This window comes from Budorcas taxicolor, chromosome 18 (assembly GCF_023091745.1).
Source record: "Budorcas taxicolor isolate Tak-1 chromosome 18, Takin1.1, whole genome shotgun sequence".
In the NCBI taxonomy this organism is placed as follows: Eukaryota; Metazoa; Chordata; class Mammalia; order Artiodactyla; family Bovidae; genus Budorcas; species Budorcas taxicolor.
In genome coordinates, this window is record NC_068927.1 from 6,829,232 (window position 1) to 6,848,558 (window position 19,327).

The 19,327-nt window shown below is 47.8% G+C and overlaps 1 protein-coding gene across 1 annotated transcript in view; it reads left to right on the forward strand.

Moving 5' to 3' along the window:
* Nucleotides 1–19,327, forward strand: part of VAT1L (vesicle amine transport 1 like) — a 168,576-nt gene that overhangs the window by 70,182 nt on the left and 79,067 nt on the right. Inside the window, exons 4-5 of the mRNA XM_052656618.1 lie at nt 8,387–8,529; nt 17,995–18,098. Coding sequence (XP_052512578.1) covers nt 8,387–8,529; nt 17,995–18,098 — 247 coding nt within the window. The remainder of the gene's footprint in view (nt 1–8,386; nt 8,530–17,994; nt 18,099–19,327) is intronic.

Here is a 19,327-nt window from a genome sequence, read left to right on the forward strand (position 1 = left end):
ACCTCAACAGCCCTGGGATTTCAACCAAGCTGGTTGAAATCTGTTCACCTATCTCAACCTGAGACAGAGCTATCCAGTGTGGATCAATGAAGCCTTCCAGACTGATGTCAAGGACCCATGGCTTTCTCTAAGATTTCCATGTCAGCAACTTGAGTGCTCAGCGGGATGGACAAAAAGACTGATAGCAGAGCGGTCATGGAGTCAGGGACAGCTGAGTCTGACCCCAGCCTTATCACGTACAAGCGCCATAACCCTGGACAGGTTCCTTTTCCTCTCTGAACCCCCATTTTCAGGTATAAAAGAGAAACAAAGTGTCCTACAAGTGATTTAAGGATTTAAGGCAGCTCTTTAGCCCGGTACCTGGCACAAGGTGGGAGGCAGGAACCACGCCGCTGTTACTGCTCACTGTTAGCTGCAGGGAAGGGAGGCAGAGGCTTGCTGCGAACTCTTACATCCTACAAGGGAAGGGGAATCAATTAGAAACAAGTACATGCAAATCTCCATTCACTGCTGTTGCTGGGAGCCTAGATTGTCTTGTTCATTTTATGTTCTGGGTCTGCAGGTAAATTGCAAAATCCTTTTTATTGAAAATTCACTCCGTCTTCCGCAAATGTTTATTGAGTCCATGCTGTTTGCCAGGTACGTGGGAGAAACCAAGGATAAATTAGATGCTGATCTTGCGTTCACCTTGGGAGTTGGAGAAGGGAGGGTACAGATTTTCTATAAATGTGAGGGAGAGCACTTTTCTGCTTAAGTACAGGAGAGTGAGCATTATTTATTTTAGAAAGTCACTGAGGATCTTGCAAGGGCCTCTCATTGCCTGAGTGAATTAATTAAGAGTTAGAAGAGGGGTGGGAGTGCTGCAAATAGAGGTGCACTGAACTTGTGTTTCCTACTCATCATTATTCACATAATAATAGAGATTGTAACATGACATATGCTACTTGTACACTGTGCTAATGATATGTGCATTTATATTATATATATGCATGCATGCATGCCCTTTGCAACCCCCGGGACTGTAGCCCACAAGGCTCCTCAGTGCATGGGATTCTCCAGGCAAGAATCCTGGAGCGGGTTGCCATGCCCTCCTCCAGGGTATGGTCCCAACCCAGGGGTCAAACTCGAATCTCTCCTGTCTCGTGCATTGTCAGGCAGATTTTTTACCACTAGCGGCGTCTGGGAAGCCCATACGTATGTACATATAATACTAGTTATAGATTGTATAACATAATTATATGTACACAATTGTCCCTTGGTATCCACAGGACCACACCCCTCCCCCAACAGAAACCAAAATCCAAGGATGCTCAAGTCTTTTATATAAAATGGGATAGTGTTTGCATATAACCTGTGCACATCCTCCCTATACTTTAAATCATCTCAAGATTACTTATAAGCCCTAATACAAGATAAATTCTATGTAAATAGTTGCCAGCATGTGGTAAATTCAAGTTTTATTTTCTGGAACCTTCAGGAATTTATTTTTCCAGAATATTTTCAAATCGCCAATTGTTGCTTCCACAGATGCAGAATCAGTATTACAGTCAGCGCTGACTGTAATTATATTATCTAATATATTTATGTATTATATATTACATTTAGTGCTCACATATATTACATAATAATAGAAATATGTAGGTAACCCAGTTACTTCTGTCACTTCATTTTATTACCACATGTATCTTTCTCTTTAAAATGGAAATGGTAAATTTCTGCTTGGGCCAAAGACTAGAAATGCTGAATGTTAAATCTGTGCTTTATTCCTGCTCTGCAAAGCTGAAAAACAAAGAAATCTGCAAAGTGACAAGGGGCTTCCCCATTACGTCAAACCCCTGTTATTTCTTGTGCATCGATTCAACACATTTTACCAAACACCTGCTCCGTGCCAGGCTCTGCCCTGGGCCCTGGGGTGTGGAGCCCACGAGGCACCGTCTCTGACCCCTTGAGGCGCATGGACGGGTCAGCGAGCAGCCACAGAAGGCGGTGGTGGCTGCTGTCCTGGAGGACGTTCAGTGGTGGCCCTGAAGAGGGGAGAGGTTCTGCCTGGGTTGCTCGAGGACGGGCAGCCTCAGAGCAAGCACTGTGAGCTGCAGAAGGGAGTGGACAGCCAGGTCGTGACAGGAGAGGGGAAGCATTTGGGAAACCGGCACTGTTGCAAGCAGCATGCGGGGCTGCGGAGTAGTCGTAGACTGCGGATCTGCTCCCACAGCCCGTACGACCTAATAATATGGAGAAAAATGGCAATAGGCATCCTAGAGGTAATGAGTGCAAATGCTTATTGAGTGACCCCTGTGCTAAGCCTGTGGATGCTTTCTGTCATACAACCCCGCGGCAGCCTTAGAATTTACATAGTATGCCACATGACGCATATACTATAAAATGCAGAGGAGTGGACGGTTACTCAGGGTCGCTCAGCCGGGGAGCACAGCATGTCACGTTCTGCCGCATCGTACCCTGGTGGCCTTGGCCCAGGCCCCGACCTCCGTGAACCTCAGCTCCTTCCTCAGTAAGAGAAGGTTGAAGGCTTATTCTGAGAACACCTTGGGATGAGGGTCCGGGCCACTGTCAGTGATGGCGCAAGGGTGTGTAGCCAGGGAGTGGATATTGGCAAGGCGGAGGCCGTCTCTTAGCGAGGTGACTGGGTCAGATCCCGGGGGCTGGCCTTGTGCGGTCAAGTAAAGGGTGTGCATTTCATCCGGAAGGCGGGACAAGTGTTGGGAAGCCTTGCAGCACACGAGGAAATGTTCAGCGGTGTGCTTGAGGAAAATCGCCCTTCACGGTGCAAAGTCCTCGTGGAAACAGCCAGGCTGGTGAGAAGGGTGTTGTCATAGTCCAGGGGAGGGAGTGGCAGTCCCCAGAGATGGTGAGTGGAAGCGACATCTGTGCCAGTCGGAAGAGGAGTTCAGCACTGATTTGTGTCTTTAGAAATGCATGGATGCTGCAGCTCCATCCACTGAGGCAGGAAATGCAGTGGGAGGAGTGTTTGGGGTTGAATCGTGTCCCCCTGCCCTCGTCCAGTTCATAAATTAAAGTCCTAAACCCCAGCACCTCAAAATGTGCCCTTGTTTGGAGGCAGGATCTTCACAGAGGTCATCGAGTTACAATGAGGTCATGAGGGTAAGCCTTATACTCACAAGACTGCTGTCCTTGCAAGAAGGGGGTCTGTGGACACAGATCAGCACAGGAAGAGACCAGTGTGAGGAGACCCAGGGAGAAGACCACCATCTGCAAGCCAGGGAGGAAGGCCGGGTCTGCTCCCTTGCTCACAGTCATGAGAAAGAGCCAGCCCTGCTGACGCTGTGAGTTCAGACCTCCAGCCTCAGAACCGTGAAACAGCAAAGTCCTGTTGCTTAAGCCGCCCAGCCTGTGGCATTCCGTGACGGCAGCCCTCGCAAGCTCATACGAGGAGTGACTCTTTTGGAGAGAGCCATGAGCTATGGTTTGGATTGCTTGAGTCTGACGTGTGGTTTCCGGAGAGCCAGGTGAAGCTGGTAAGATGTAGTTCAGTACACAACCGTGGGGCTTGGTGGGCCTAGAGAGATGCAGGCGTATCAGGAGTCTGCCGCTCCAGCCTCTCTTACACAGTGTGACGAGGCAGTGTATATAGTAGGAATCTGAAAAGGAGTTGAGTGGATAAATGTCAGGTTTGCTTAAGGCTTGCCTGGTGGCTCAGATGGTAAAGAATCTGCCTGCAATGCAGGAGACCCGGGTTCGATCCCTGGGTTGGGAAGATCCCCTGGAGAAGGGAACGGCTACCCACCCCAGTATTCTGGCCTGGAGAATTCCGTGGACAGAGGAGCCTAGCGGGCTACGGTCCACAGGGCTACAGCCGGACACTTTCACTCACTTGCTTAAGGACAGAAGGCAGGAGGGACTACACAGCTATGAGCACCAGCTCTAAGCTCTCACTCCAGCAGTACCAACAGTACCTGTCGAATTTTCAAGGATCGTCACATTGGTTGCTGACATTTACACTCTGGCGGGCTATAGCCAACAGGGTCGCACAGAGTCAGACGTGACTGAAGCAACTCAGGATGCAAGCACAGGAAGGATGATACCTTTTTTGTTCTCTAAAATCAGGAGATAAAGAAATGAACCAGACTTCCTTGGTAGTTCAATAATTAAGAGTCCTCCTGCCAAGAAAAGAATCTGCCTGCCAATGCAGGGGACACGGCTTGGGTCCCTTGTTGGGGCAACTACGGGGAAACTAAGTGGCCCCGGGGCCACCGAGGCCGCGTGCCACGGCTACTGAGCCTGCACTCCAGAGCCCACGTGTGCAGCTACTGAGTGCTGCCTACCCGGGAGCCCATGCTCTGCACCCAGAGAGGCCACCTCAACGAGAAGCCCCTCGCTGCAGCTGGGGCGTAGCCCCCGCTTGCCACAACTAGAGAAAGCCCGAACGCGGCCAAAAGTAAATAAATAAAATGTTTAAAAAAAGAAATTAACCAAAATACCAAAGCTATTCTTAGAGCAGAGAACTACAGCCCGTCCAGTCTCAGGTTCACGGCCATGTTCTGAAATGTTGACCTCCAAGTGAGCATGTCAGTAATGTGTCTATTTTAGACAGCAACTTAAAAGTCCACTTAGCGCGAAATGTCAAAATAAGGAGACAGCGTGTCATAATAGAAAATGGCAGTAGCTGGAAGTCAAGAGACTTCGCTTTGCATCTCAGGTCTGCCTTGGAAGAACTGGGTCACCTTAACCTTTTGGAGTCCCCCTGTCCCTGCTCTATAAAACAATGAGGAGGAGGGGGTAGCTGGATGAGCTTATAAATCTGACATTTTCTGATGCTCTCAATGTTGCCTTTCATTGCAAATGTTGGGAAGAATCATATTTCCACAAATTGACCTGCCAGCCTGATTAAGTCCACCAACATGAAAATATAAATAAAATGAGAGGCAGAAATTCATATCACAGATGCCTTTGGTGGAATAATTTCCCTCCTTAATACTTTCTGCCTCATGAAGATGGTTGATGGAACACTGGAAAAAGATAGTATTTGGTTTTAGGATGCATCTTAATTAGCAAATTGGGTTTTACCGGAAGGTTTGTGAATGCATGTGATCACAGTATTTTGTCCACTGACTCAAACTTCTGGCCATACTGAGAAAGGACATGGCAAGATTACCCATTTCTAACTACTTTTGTGATCTCTCTTGAACCGTTTGGTATTTAAACCTCACGTACTGGCTTTTCCTTCATGTGGTTGGACATCTCAGCTCTGGGTGTAATAAGCCACTGTGGGGTACGGATGATTAGCAGTGACTGAGCCCCACGTTTTGTGCCAGGCGCTGACCTGCGTCACATGTCACCTCATTCCACAGCCCGGAGCAGAGGCTGTCAGCCACACCACACCTTCTCTGCACTCGGTGGGGTACAATTTGCTCACTTAGGTCTCCTAACTGGCTGTGGAAGCACGTTTGGTCTCTAAGGACAAGCCAGACATGCCTAAGGGTCACTGCTGCAGAAGCAACCCTGAACCCATATCAGATGGAAATTTGATGGATAAATACTCCAGCTTCCTCACCACTTGGTTGGGCTAATCCAAGGTGTAATCTGCATTTGCTCCTGGAGTTCCTCAGGGGGGCCCAGTTCCAGGCGGCACGGTGGCTGCTGACTTGATAACACACCCTTTACTGACTGCCTCCATTTCTGTCCTGATATCCTGGGGTTTCCTGCAATCCTATTCCAGATAAAGGTTGTTGCTTGTCGTTCAGTCTGTAAGTCATGTCGGACTCTTTGTGACTCCACAGACTGCAGCACACCAGGCTCCCCTGTCCTTCACTATCTTCCGGAGTTTGCTCAAACCCATGTCCATTGAGTCAGTGATGCCATCCAACCATCTCATCCTCTGTCGCCCCCTTCCTCCTTCTCTCAATATTTCCCAGCATCAGGGTCTTTTCCAGTGAGTCAACTCTGTGCATCAAGTGGCCGAAGTATTAAAGCTTTAGTAACAGTCCTTCCAGTGAATAGTCAGGGTTGATTTGTTTATTGACTGCCTTCTATTTCTGTCTTAATACCCTGGTATTTCCTGTGATCCTATTTCAGATAAAGGACTTGCTCTCAAAATCCTTGCCTCAGGGTCTGCTTCTGGGGAATCCAAACTAGGACATCCTCCAAGATCCCTGGGGTGAAGGTAATATTAGTGTTGATTTATAGATGGAGAACCTGAAGTCCAGATGGTTAAATGATCATTGTTATGTCTTGGTACCAGGGTTTTGCTGGCTCTCCTTCCTCTATACCAGTGGTTCTCAACTGGGGGAGATCGTGTTTCCCAGGGGACATTTTTGAAATGTCTGGAGATATTTTTTTAATTCATTTATTCTTTAACTGAAAGGTGATTGCTCCACAATATTGGTTTCTGCCATCCATACACCAGCATGAACCAGCCATAGATATGCATATGTCCCCTCCCTCTGAACCTCTGCCTCACCTCCCCCCCCCTTCCCAACCTTCCAGGTTGTTACAGAGCCCCAGTCTGAGCTCCCCGAGTCATGCGGCAGATTCCCGCGGGCTGTCTGTTTCACATGTGGTAGTGCACACGTGTCCATGTGTCCCGCCTTCTCCTTCCTCCCTACCCCTGGGTCCATAGGTCTGTTCTCTGTGTCTGCATCTCCACTGCTGCCCTGCAAATAGGTTCATCAGTGCCTCTTTCTAGATTCCATATATGTGTGTTAATATACAATATTTGCTTTTCTCTTTCTGACTTACTTTGCTTTGTATAACAGGCCCGAGGTTCTTCCACCTCATTAGAACTGACTCAAATGTGCTCCTTCTTATGGCTGAGTAATGTTTCATTGTATATATGTACCACAGCTTCTTTATCCACTCATATGCTGATAGACATTTAGGGTGCTTCCATGTCCTAGCTATTGTAAATAGTGCTACAGTGAACACTGCGGTACCTGTATCTTTTTCAGTAATGGGAATTGCTGGGTCCTACGGCAAAGAGTCGGACACGACTGAGCGACTGAACTGAACTAAACTGATGGTAGTTTTATTCCTAGTATTTTTAAGGAATCTCCATAGTGCCTGTGTCAATTTACATTCCCACCAACAGTGCAAGAGGGTTCCCTTTTCTCCACACCTTCTCCAGCATTTATTATTTGTGGATTTTTTTTAAATTTTATTTTATTTTATTATTATTATTTTTTAATTTTAAAATCTTTAATTCTTACATGTGTTCCCAAACATGAACCCCCCTCCCACCTCCCTCCCCATAACATCTCTGTAGGTCATCCCCATGCACCAGCCCCAAGCATGCTGTATCCTGCGTCAGACATAGACTGGCGATTCAATTCTTACATGATAGTATACATGATAGAATGCCATTCTCCCGAATCATCCCACCCTCTCCCTCTCCCTCTTGAGTCCAAAAGTCCGTTATACACAGCTGTGTCTTTTTTCCTGTCTTGCATACAGGGTCGTCATTGCCATCTTTCTAAATTCCATATATATGTGTTAGTATACTGTATTGGTGTTTTTCTTTCTGGCTTACTTCACTCTGTATAATCGGCTCCAGTTTCATCCATCTCATCAGAACTGATTCAAATGAATTCTTTTTAACGGCTGAGTAATACTCCATTGTGTATATGTACCACAGCTTTCTTATCCATTCATCTGCTGATGGACATCTAGGTTGCTTCCATGTCCTGGCTATTATAAACAGTGCTGCGATGAACATTGGGGTACATGTGTCTCTTTCAATTCTGGTTTCCTCGGTGTGTATGCCCAGCAGTGGGATTGCTGGGTCATAAGGTAGTTCTATTTGCAATTTTTTAAGGAATCTCCACACTGTTCTCCATAGTGGCTATACTAGTTTGCATTCCCACCAACAGTGTAGGAGGGTTCCCTTTTCTCCACACCCTCTCCAGCATTTATTGCTTGCAGATTTTTGGATCGCAGACATTCTGACTGGTGTGAAGTGGTACCTCATTGTGGTTTTGATTTGCATTTCTCTGATAATGAGTGATGTTGAGCATCTTTTCATGTGTTGTTAGCCATCCGTATGTCTTCTTTGGAGAAATGTCTATTTAGTTCTTTGGCCCATTTTTATTTGTGGATTTTTTGATGATGGGCATTCTGACCAGTGTGAGGTGGTATCTCACTATAGTTTTGATTTGCATCTAATAATGAGTGATGTTGACTGGAGATACTTGTGGCTGTCACAGCTGAGGGCATACTGCTGGTACTGTGTAGGTGGAGGCCAGGGATCCTGCTAGACATCTCACAATGCACCGTTCAGCCCCCTGCAACGAAGACCAATCCAGCCAAAAAAAAGGTCAATAGCACCAAGGCCGAGAAATCCTGCTTTTCTCCCAGCAAGACTAGGTGTCGGGTGGTAGCGCTCCTGTGTGACTTGTCTGTTATATTTCACTTCTAGGGCCAAGCTGTGGCTCAGCTGTGCTCCACTGTCCCCAGCGTGACTGTCTTTGGAACAGCTTCTACTTTCAAGCACGAAGCTATCAAGGACTCCGTGACCCACCTCTTCGACAGGAATGCAGACTATGTGCAGGAAGTGAAGAGGTAAGGTGCTTGTTCCGAAGAGCACCAGGATGGTCCTTGCACTTCTCTCTTACAGAGTTTCTCTCAGTCGTGTCTGGCTCTTTGCGACCGCATGGACTGTATAGGCCTGGGCCTCCTGCGTTGCAGGCGGATTCTTTACCAGCTGAGCCACCAGGGAACCCCAAGAATACTGGAGTTGGGTAGCCTATCCCTCCTCCAGGGGATCTTCCCAACCCAGGAGTCAGACCGGGGTCTCCAGCATCGCAGGCGGATTCTTTACCAACGGAGCTATCAGGGAAGCCCCTTCTTAAAGAACAGGAGCATTCATTTAGAGGAGCGCTAATAATAGTCATCAGCTCAGTGGTGAAGAATCTGCCTGCCAACGCAGGAGACCCAGGTTCCATCCCTAGGTCGGGAAGATCCTCTGGAGAAGGGAACAGCAACCTATTCCAGTATTCTTGCCTGGGAAATCCCATGGACAGAGGAGCCTGGCGGGCTCCAGTCCATGGGACTGCAGAGTCAGACACAACTTAGCAACTGAGCACGCACGCGCTCTCAGTGTCATAAGGCCATAATGGTGAACATGCATGTTACTAGCTCCGGGCTATTTCACGTGTAATTCGCTCATCTAATCCTCTGAACAACCTTATCATTATCCCCATTTTGGAGATAAACCCAAGGAACTGAGAAGTTAAGTAACTCAGCAAGCTGAATTGTGAGAGCTGCTACAACACGACCTCAACACAGAGAAGTTTATTTCTCATTCATTCACATAACAGCCCCAGGGGATGTGGACTCCAACCTGGGTGTGACTGAGAGCCACCAAAGGACCACGGTGGTACAAATGGGATGCGGGTTTGGCACAGTCACTGGTGCTGCAGGTAGAATGAATGGGAGACGGGAGTCTGAAGGCAGAGGCGTCAGTCTGCTGGCTGTTGCCATCTCCACGGGGGAGACTTTGGTTTATGACCGGATCTGTATTCTACCTATGATCCTGAAGCCGTTGATCACGGCCATGTGCACGCCAACACAGGGAATCAGATGGCACACTCAGCTGCTGCCACACTTGCCGATCATCTATGGGCCTCCCCCTGCTGATTCTCAGCATTCAAGGCTGATTCCCAGGCTCTGCTCCACTCGCAGCCCCTGGGAGGATGCAGCCAGGTCCCAGAGCCACTGTTTATGTATTTTCAGTCTCCAGCACAAAATTGTAAGCTACAAAAGATTAGGTTGTCTAGCTAGCATCATAACAAAGAAACCACTTTCTCCACATCCCTGATTAAGATGAAAAATTGAAGCTCTGCAAGACAGGAGATCTGGTTGCTTGAAGTGGTAGATTTGGACCAGATTAGGTGAAACCTGGTAAGTTTCTTGGAAAGGAAAGCCTTCTGATGGTCTGAATTCCCTGATTTGTTTTTAGATTTTGAATGGGGAGATCTACATGCTATTTAAGGTTGCCCCAGTATTTCCCATGAGGTGTGAAAAGAGAGCTTAAAAGCTAGATACTAGAACTTCACCATCCATTTCTCAGATGTCCAGAGATCGCAGGCATTTTATAAAAAATTTAAGTATAGATGATTATATTTTCCAGCATAGGTTATTACAGGATATTGAATAGAGTTCCCTGTGCTCTACAGTAAATCCTCGTTGCTTATTATTTTATGTATAGTATTGTGAAAGACTTTCAGAATATGTTTTTGCCTACTCTTTTACCCCTCGGGTGGTTCTTTATTCCTTTTTATCCCTTTGGCTCGCCGGGTCTTCGATGCTGCTGCTCGCAGGCTTTGTCTAGCTGCGAGAGGGAGTGGCTCTCTCTGGTTGTGGCTCTTGGGCGTCTCGTTGTGGTGGCCTCTCTTGTGGAGCACAGGCTTTGGGTCAAAGCACAGGCTTCAGGAGTTGCAGCCCTCAGGCACTGTGGTTGTGGCACATGGGCTTAGCTGCTCTGTGGAATCTAGGATCTTCTCGGGCCAGGAATTGAACCTGAGTCTCCTGCTTTGGCAGGTAGATTCTTGACTGAGTAGCCACCATGGAAGTTCCTTACTTTCTTTAACTTGCGTCTTTCAAGCTGTGATCTGATCCCTTCCGTCCTCTTTTCTTTCATCCTCTGAAGTGATGTTTTTGCAAGCATCCTTTTCTCTGTTCCTGCCCTGACCAACTTGACTTAGTAAGTACCAAGTATCTGTGGTGGGCCAGGTACTCGGCTAGGGCAGCAGATCCAGCAGAAACCACCCTGAGAACCACTGTCTTCAAGGGGCTTAGAGTCTCAGTGGGGAAGACAGGACAAAAGGTATTGAGAGGTTCACTGCTTCACTCTTCCGGTGTGCACTCTGGCGGAGAAGTGCACGGTGCTAGTGAAATAAGCACAGGCACAGGGGGAAATCCGAGGCGCCATCCACCAAGGGGTGAGATGTGGGCTGAGAGCTGAGGGCCGCGGGTCGGGCCAAAGCAAGAGCACTTGTGACCCAGGGGAGCGGCGTGTGCTAAGGCCCAGGGTCAGGAGAGACGTGGTCAGCTCCAGAGTCTGCAAGACCAGTGCGGCTGGAGGGTGTGGTCAGGGGATTTGGGAGGTAGGAGCAGAGGAGAAGCAGGGGATGGCAGCTCTTCTGAAGAGGTGACAGTCCATACCAGGGAGCCTCTGTGGCCCCCACACCCCAGGAGCTGCACCATCCCCTCATCCCCTCCCTGCACGTGCCCTGCTCCCATTAGCCCCGAATCGACGATTTCTGCTGATGTCAGAAAAGGGGAAGATAACAGCATCTGAGAGTATCTCCTCCGACCACCATCCTGCAAACGTGACCTCCAACACGTCCTCGAGTTTTTAAGTAGAGATCCTAGGATTAGCCTAGAAATGACTTGAGAAGTCACAGGTACATTTAAACTCTCTGTCCCACGAATCCTACCCTCAGGAAATAATCCTGAAGAAGATAAAAGCCACAGGTCCATATCGCCTGTTGCAGAGCCAAGCGCTGCTTCTGCCTCGCTGTAGGCGCCCAGGATGGACCGCCAGGGTGAATTACAGCATCGTCTGTAATAGTGAAAATTCAGAACCAGCCCCCATCAACAACAGAAGGGAAATGGCTCGGTAGATTACACTACACCCACACACTTCAGTATTATGCAGCCCCTAAAAAAAAAATGCTAGTTATGAAGACTCTGTCAGAAAATGAAAAAAATATCCCTAGTAGCATATTGAGTGAAAAAAGCAGTATGCCAAATTCCAGCTACGCTGTGATCACAGCTTTGTATAAATCCTTGGCGTGTAAGGACATAAAATGAAAGGGGAAAAAAACCCACCCACTAAGATGCGACAGGAGTGGAATGCAGAGTGACTTTCCCTTCTTTTCTGATCCGTGGATGTTGTTTGTTATACAACGTTGTGTATAGTCAACTAGAAAAAATAATAGCGTAAAATTTCTTGGGACGGAAGTTCTTTTATCAACCAGTCCGTCAGTCTGCTTCTTTTGAACATGTCTACAGCCTAGAACCAGACATTTTAAAGGGAATAGAGGGAAAATACTTATAATACAGACCTAGCCTTTATGTCTCTCCTCCTTCTCTTATCAGGAGAGAGATGAGTATGCTCTTTGTTTCAGGAGATGAAACAAAGTGGAAGAGTTCGAAGCTTTGAATTATGTGCATCTGACTGTAAGGGCTTTAAAAATAAAGAGGAGAGAAAAAGGACCAGAGGGAGCACAGAGGTGGACAGCCCCCACGTGGGAGCTCGAAGACTGGGAAGTCTCTTAGTCCGTAGAGAGAGGTGGGGAGTGAGTCCCACACCAGGTCTCCGTCAGTCCTCTCGCTCTTTTGAGCATCTTAGTGAGACCACTTGATGTGTATCCAGCAAGACGGAAATTCCACATCTTACAGATAAAGAAACTGAGGCCAAGTGGAAATTTACAAAAGCCTAGCCAGCAGGAGAGAGCAGAGAGAAAACAATAGAGAAAGGGTTCCTTCCTAGACGTGGTTTTGCTAAGTGCAGGTGGGAGGCATCGGCAGTGAACTTTTACTAAGCAGCCTACTGTGCGCCAGGCACGCTGAAATCGCCTCATGCCTGTGTCATGAGTTCAGAGGTGATGGTTAAAGCCGAGGCACGGATGAGTTCTCAGAGAAAAGGGGATTCTGAACGAGAAGACGTGCAGGAGAGCCAAGGACCCAGCTGGAAATGGAAGTTACGATGATAAAGGGGAATTGATCTCTTGATTGACAAAGTCTAAGGGCCGCTTACCCAGTAATGACTCAATGGCAAAGGCCACCACTCAGGAGAAATCCCCCACTGATCCGAGTGGGCGAGAAGCAAAGAGGCGTCACTTTCAGGAAAGGAGCAAGGGACTGGGGACCACGGACAGACAGGCAGGAAAATCTCGGATCAGCAATCCCAAAATATCTTGCTGCTGAATTTGGCACAGAGAATCTCTGAGCTGGGGCTATTTCTGTTTGCTTCTTAAGTCTGCAGAGACTTATGACAGCAGGAGAAAGCAGAGTAGGAAGTGCTGCCTTTAACTCTCTGCCCTCTCTGTGTTTATGTAATTATGCAGGCAAGGTGGACATTCCCAGAAACTGGGGCCCTGGGGGCGGCTCAGAAATGAGGGTGGTCTCTGTGCCTCTGACGGGCTGCGTAGCTCTGCTTGTGATATTCATGATCGTTCCATTAAAAGATGCTGCTAAGGTGGTTGTCAATGGAAGGATGAGCAAGGGAGGACCTGACTTAAGCCTCCCTGTGGAAAGAAAGTTGTTCAGTGTTAGTTGCTCAGTCATATCTGACGCTTTGTGACCCCGTGGACTGCAGGCTGCCAGGCTCCTCTGTCCGAGGGATTCTCCAGGCAAGAATGCTGGAGTGGGTTGCCATTCCCTTCTCCAGGGGATCTTCCCAACCCAGGAGCCGAACCTGGGTCTCCTGCATTGCAGGCAGATTCTTTACCGTTTGAGCCACCAGGGAAGTCCCTACTTGCAGGGCCTGAGCGTTTTAACTAGACCCAGAGTTCAGTCTGATCCACTGACTGGGCTTCTCATGGCTAAACAAGGGGAGGGAGCGCTTTTCCATTTTGCAGCTCTCACCTGAAGGAACACTGCTGGCCCTTAAAGGAGCCATGTCTGCTTGCAGGTTTGACTTCTATAACCAAACTGGGTCAGGGCCCCCAGGAATGACACCAGCCTGTACCCAGCTTCTCATCCACAGAATCCATCTCCTCCCTTCCCTTCACCCCGCTGCACCACTGACCTTCAAAAGGATGTGATGACAGCAATGTGCAGCGAATTTGTGGCTTATTTCAACCTCTGTGCATTGCCCGACTCTGTTCAGCCTCCACTGGGAACTAGAAGTGGCAGTGGTAGTCACCCCGGGCTGGCCACAACCCACCCGACGAAACCTACTCCATCTCTGGGGCTCTCACTTGGCGTCTGGTTCCAACCAGGGCCCTCCTATTTCCCACACAGTCAACTGACTCCACTGAGCCTCAGTTTCCTCATCCATCAAATGGGTATAACAGTGGCCCTGAGTCTCAGGATTGACACGAGGCCTCATGAGATGAGACTTAGTGCTGTGCCTGGCACACAGTAGGTGCTCTTGAATGTGGGGCTTTAGGAATAGCTAGAAAGTCAGGGTGTCTAGGGTGGTGAGTCGGAGGTGAGGATGGGGAAGTGGGCAGAGCATATGGTCACGTGTTTCTGTGGGCGTGCCCTGCATTTCTGCAGAACCGCAGTCCAGAGGCTAGAGCTGCAGGCCGAGGCCAGGCAGCCAGTGCAAGGAACTGGGATGGGCAGAGGGGAGGTTGTGGGCCCACGAGCAGAACGTGAATGTGAGGAGTCCTGGACAGGAAGTGGGGAGCAGAGGACAGGCAGGGCCAGCGGGGATGCCCCAGAAGGTGTGAACAGCCTTGTGTCGGGGAGGCCTCTCCTGCACCTGGGTGGCATCCTGCAGGCCGAGGGAAGGGTCTTAGGGAAGTGAAGTTCACGGGGAGGACTTGGTCCAGGAGGGCGGGCTAGGAGAGGCAGGGCAGGCTCTCACTTCCACGGGAGGGAGCAAAACTGACCGGTGGACGTGAGAAACGAAGGTGCGCAGCTCCCCAGCAGGTGGCTCAGCCCGGCCTCAGCAGCGTCTGTGCCGCCTCCTGCGGCCTCTCCAGCCCTGCTGTGCAGCAGGCCCCCTCCCCTTTTTTTAATTTTTTAACATTCTAAACAGCTTTATTTCAATTAGTGTACAAACCAGAAGAAAAGAACATTTACCAAGGAAAGTTTGTAACCACTTTTTTCTATTATTACACACCATGAAAAATTCATCTTATAGTGGTTCAGACTTAGTACTTATTTACATACACATTTGTTTCATGCACATATACTTCTGCATGTTTATGTAAACTCACACACCCTCATTCACATATTTTAAAAATATGTAAATGGAAATAAAAGTTTGATGAAATGAAATGCCCTTATACAACTTGTTATTTTTTTTATCCCAATCTCCTCATTTATTCCTCCCCCACCCTTTCCCCTTTGATAGCCGTAGTTTAATAAGTCAGTGAGTCTGTTTCTGTTTGTAAATAAATCCATTTGCACCATTTTTTAAAATTCCACATGTAAGTGATATCATATGATACTGGTCTTTCTCTTTCTGGCTTACTTCAGCTGGTATGATGATTCCTAGGTCCGTCCATGTTGCTGCAAATGGTGTTATTTCATTCTTTTTCATGACTGAGCAACATTGCATTGTGTGTCTGTTCGTGTATACAACATCCTCTTTATCCGTTCCTCTGTCAGTGGACATTTAGGTGGCTTCCATGTCTTGGCTATTGTAAACAGCGCTGCGATGAACATTGGGATGCATGTATCTTTTTGAATTGTGTTTTTTCCAGACACATGCTCAGGAGTGGAATTGCTGATCCTATGGTAGTTCTATTTTTAGTTTTTTAAGAAACCTCCATATTGTTTTTCCACAGTGGCTGCCTAATTTTCAATGCCACCAAAAGTGTAGGAGGGCTCCCTTTTTTCCACGCCCTCTGCAAGGTTTATTGTTTGTAGACTTTTTGATGATGACCATTCTGACTGCTCTGAGGTGATACCTCATTGTAGTTTTGATTTGCATTTCTCTAATAATTAGCAACATTGAGCATTTTTTTTCACATGAAGCAACCAGTTTTGATCATTATGGAGAGTTAATTTTTTTAAGATTTTAAAAAATGAATCTATTTATTTTAATTGGAGGCTAAATACTCTGCAGTATTGTGGTGGTTTTTGCCATACATTGACATGAATCAGCCATGGGTGCACGTGTGTCCCTCATCCTGAACGCCCCTCCCACCTCCCTCCCCCTCCCATCCTCAGGGTCATCCCAGTGCACCGGCCCTGCGCCCCTGTCTCACGCTGTTCCCTCTCCCTGGGACCCTGTTACCACCTCTCTTCACCCGCATATCCGCTCCACTTGCCACTTGTCACTTCCCCAGGGACGTCTTCTCTGGCAGGCAGACCCTCAGTGTAGACGGTCTCATGGCACCTTTGCGGCACTGGACCCCATTCGATTTCAATTTAATTTTTATTTGTATAGTTATTGATTCATATCTGCCTAAAGTAAGCTCCAAAAAAGGGGGAGAAATCGAATCTGTTCGGGTTCACCACGACATCCCCCATGCCTAGGGCAGTACCAGTGCTCAATATTCAATGAACAAATTAATTACTAATTAAACAGTAAACCAGGGGCTTCCACAGTGTGGAACTGAAATCAGCAGCAGCAGCTGGGAACTTCTTAGAAATGCAAATACTTGGGCCCCACCTCAGGCCAAGTGAATCCTAGAGCTGGGGTGGGGGAGGAGGCGGATCGCAATCTGTGTCTTAAAGAGCCCCCAGGGAGATTCTGACACACTGAGGTTTGAGATCCACTGGCCTAATTTTCTCAATTCAGTTCAGTCGTTCAGTTGTGTCTGACTCTTTGCGACCCCATGGACTGCAGCACGCCAGGCCTCCCTGTCCATCGCCAACTCCTGGAGTTTACTCAAACTCATGTCCATTGAGTCAGTGATGACATCCAGCCATCTCAGCCTCTGTCATCCCCTTCTCCTCCCACCTTCAATCTTTCCCAGCATCAGGGTCTTTTCCAATGAGTCAGCTCTTTGCATCAGGTGGCCAAAGTGTTAGAGTTTCAGCTTCAACATCAGTCCTTCCAGTGAACAGGACTGATCTCCTTTAGGATGGACTGCTTGGATCTCCTTGCAGTCCAAGGGACTCTCAAGAGTCTTCTCCAACACCACAGTTCAAAAGCATCAATTGCTAATTTACAGATGGAACTTGAACAGACACACCCATGAGATAAGCCCTCTATTGTGTAGAACGCAAAGCTGATCACCTTGGAAGGGCCTCTAATGGGCTGGGGTTTGGACAAGGCCTGAGGGCTTTTAAAGGGTGCACTCTTGTTAAGACTCAGCTCTTGCGGGCATGAGGTCACCTTCGCGTCTGAACCCTGAAGGTGCCTGTGTAATTTCCTAGTTGGTGACTCTGTGGACATAGCTGGTGACATCAGCTTGTGGGGGTGGGGGTAGAAAAACTGAGTGACGTGCTAAGACAAGATAGCCCCTGCAAACTCAAACCTGAGGAAATGCCTTTCTTGTCTGACCAGAGCAGGGTCCTGTCACAACTGGTAACTCCGTGGGCAAGAATATTTTCCCTACACATCTCCAGAGAGTTCCAGTCCTATAGCCCCTCCTGCATAACCTCTTTTATCCCAGGAAGCCCAGTGTTTATTAAGTGCACGAGGAAGTGAATTGCTAAATGTTAAATAAACAAACAGATGAAGGAATCTTCCTAATAGAGGACGGATGTGGATGCCCTCTATGCTGGAACCCTCCATCACTGTAGGAAGATCCCCTCTATTTCACTCTCTTCCTCTGAGAGTGTATTTATAAGTTGAACGTGGAGATTGACAAACAGAAGTTTGCAAGTTAAATTAGTGTGCCTTTATAGATTCACTGAGGAGGGAGGCGCAGAAGGAAAAAGGCAAACCCTGCTAGACTGGAAGCCCATGAAGACAGGGAACTTGCTGGTTGTACCACTCTGTCTTCAGCACCTTGGACAGAGTCGGGCACGCGACCCAAGCTCCACAAATATGAATTGTTGGTTGACTTCCAGAGTGACTGTTGTGGCTGGCAATGGGCCAAGCATCACGTTTGCCATCTCACTTCATTCCTAGCACAGAAAGACATGCTAGGTCCACTTTCCAAAGGAGAAAGCTGAGGCTCGGAGACGTTGAGTGAGGTGGCTAGACAGACTGTGACCTTCCACGCTGGCACCACCAGCTGGGTTCTTAGCATCCTCCAGCTTGGTGAAATTCTTAGAGATGGACTCAGGAGGACACCTCTGCCTCCAAGGCTTCTGCTGTACGTTCTGATGCCCACAGGGCTCTCTGTGTTCCTGAGAGTCAACAGTATGACATGGGAGGGGAGAGGGACTGACAGTTTGTTCCCTGACAGGTTACAATATTTTACTTTGTCGTCTCGCCCTTAGAATCTCTGCGGAAGGAGTGGACATTGTTTTGGATTGCCTCTGTGGGGACAACACCGGGAAAGGCCTCAGCCTTCTCAAGCCACTGGGGACCTACATTTTATACGGTGAGTGCTCAACAGAAGCGGGGGGCAGGGAGTGCTTGCAAAAGCTCTGAAAGATGAGATGTGCTGATATGTTGGCAGAATAAGACGGGGGTGCTCTCAACTTTTTCATGTTTTCTGTAATATTGCTATTGCCGTTCACTGTTTTCTATTATAAAAGTGCCTACTGCACTATTATCCTATGAACATGTCTCATTCTAGAAAAATAAAGCAAGGCCAAGCCAAGGTAGTGACGAGATGGAACCTGACCACAGTAGGTGGCACAGGAGGGAAATACTAATAGCTTCAAAGGAAGTTCCAAAAATGAAGCAATAAGGGACCCACAGGAGGATGGAGAGGCGTGGATAGGATGCAGGTGGGGATGGGGGTGGGGATAAATGGGAAGATCTTCATTACTGACGATGAAGTTGCAAAGTACAGAATTCCCTCCTCTAAACTACTCCTGTACATCCCAGTCAAGACAGAAGCTCCGAAGTGATGAAGTCCACGTCTGCCTCTACATTCACTTACATGCTCTTGGGTCTGGGGGGATTTATGAAGGACATCTGGGAGAGGTTTCCTCCAGCAGAATGAGACCCCAGAGCCTCCTCTCTCTCTTTTCTCCCTCTTCTTCCTCGCCTCCTTGTCTTCCTCCTCCAACACCACCTCCTCTTTCTCCTCCTTCCCCTTCCCCTTCTTCTCTTTGTTATAGGCATAGAAAACAATTTAAATATTAGTCTCCACAAAGGAAAAAAAAAACATATCTGAAGCCAGATGTCACATTCCAAAGCCAGATGATCTTAGGGTTCTCCAGTGTGTGAGATTTTTGGCACTCTGTCCCATGGGAATAGAGTAGAAAGTTGAGCCTTAGTTGTGTACAACTCAGGAAAAAAATACTGAATTCTGTACTATTTGCTGAGAAGTTTATAAAAGAGATCTGTGAGCGGTATAAGAAGTCAAGCATCATTTTGTCATCATCAGATCATTGTGACAGAAAGAGAAGGAAGAAGCTTTCATTGCTGGGGTATTCTGGCATTATTAGTAGTGGCCATGTATTCATAGCTGAAAGTTTTCGGAGGCGGATGCATAACTTTTAAATTATTACTGTTGATAAGAGAAGCTAAGAATGTCAACGTACACTCTATGGATATTGGCTATGACTGACGTGTGAGTCAAATGCAGATGAACACTTTATCCATCCTTGCCCACATCCTAGTTCTGTTTTTCCGCCTTAGTTTCACGATGTCATTCTG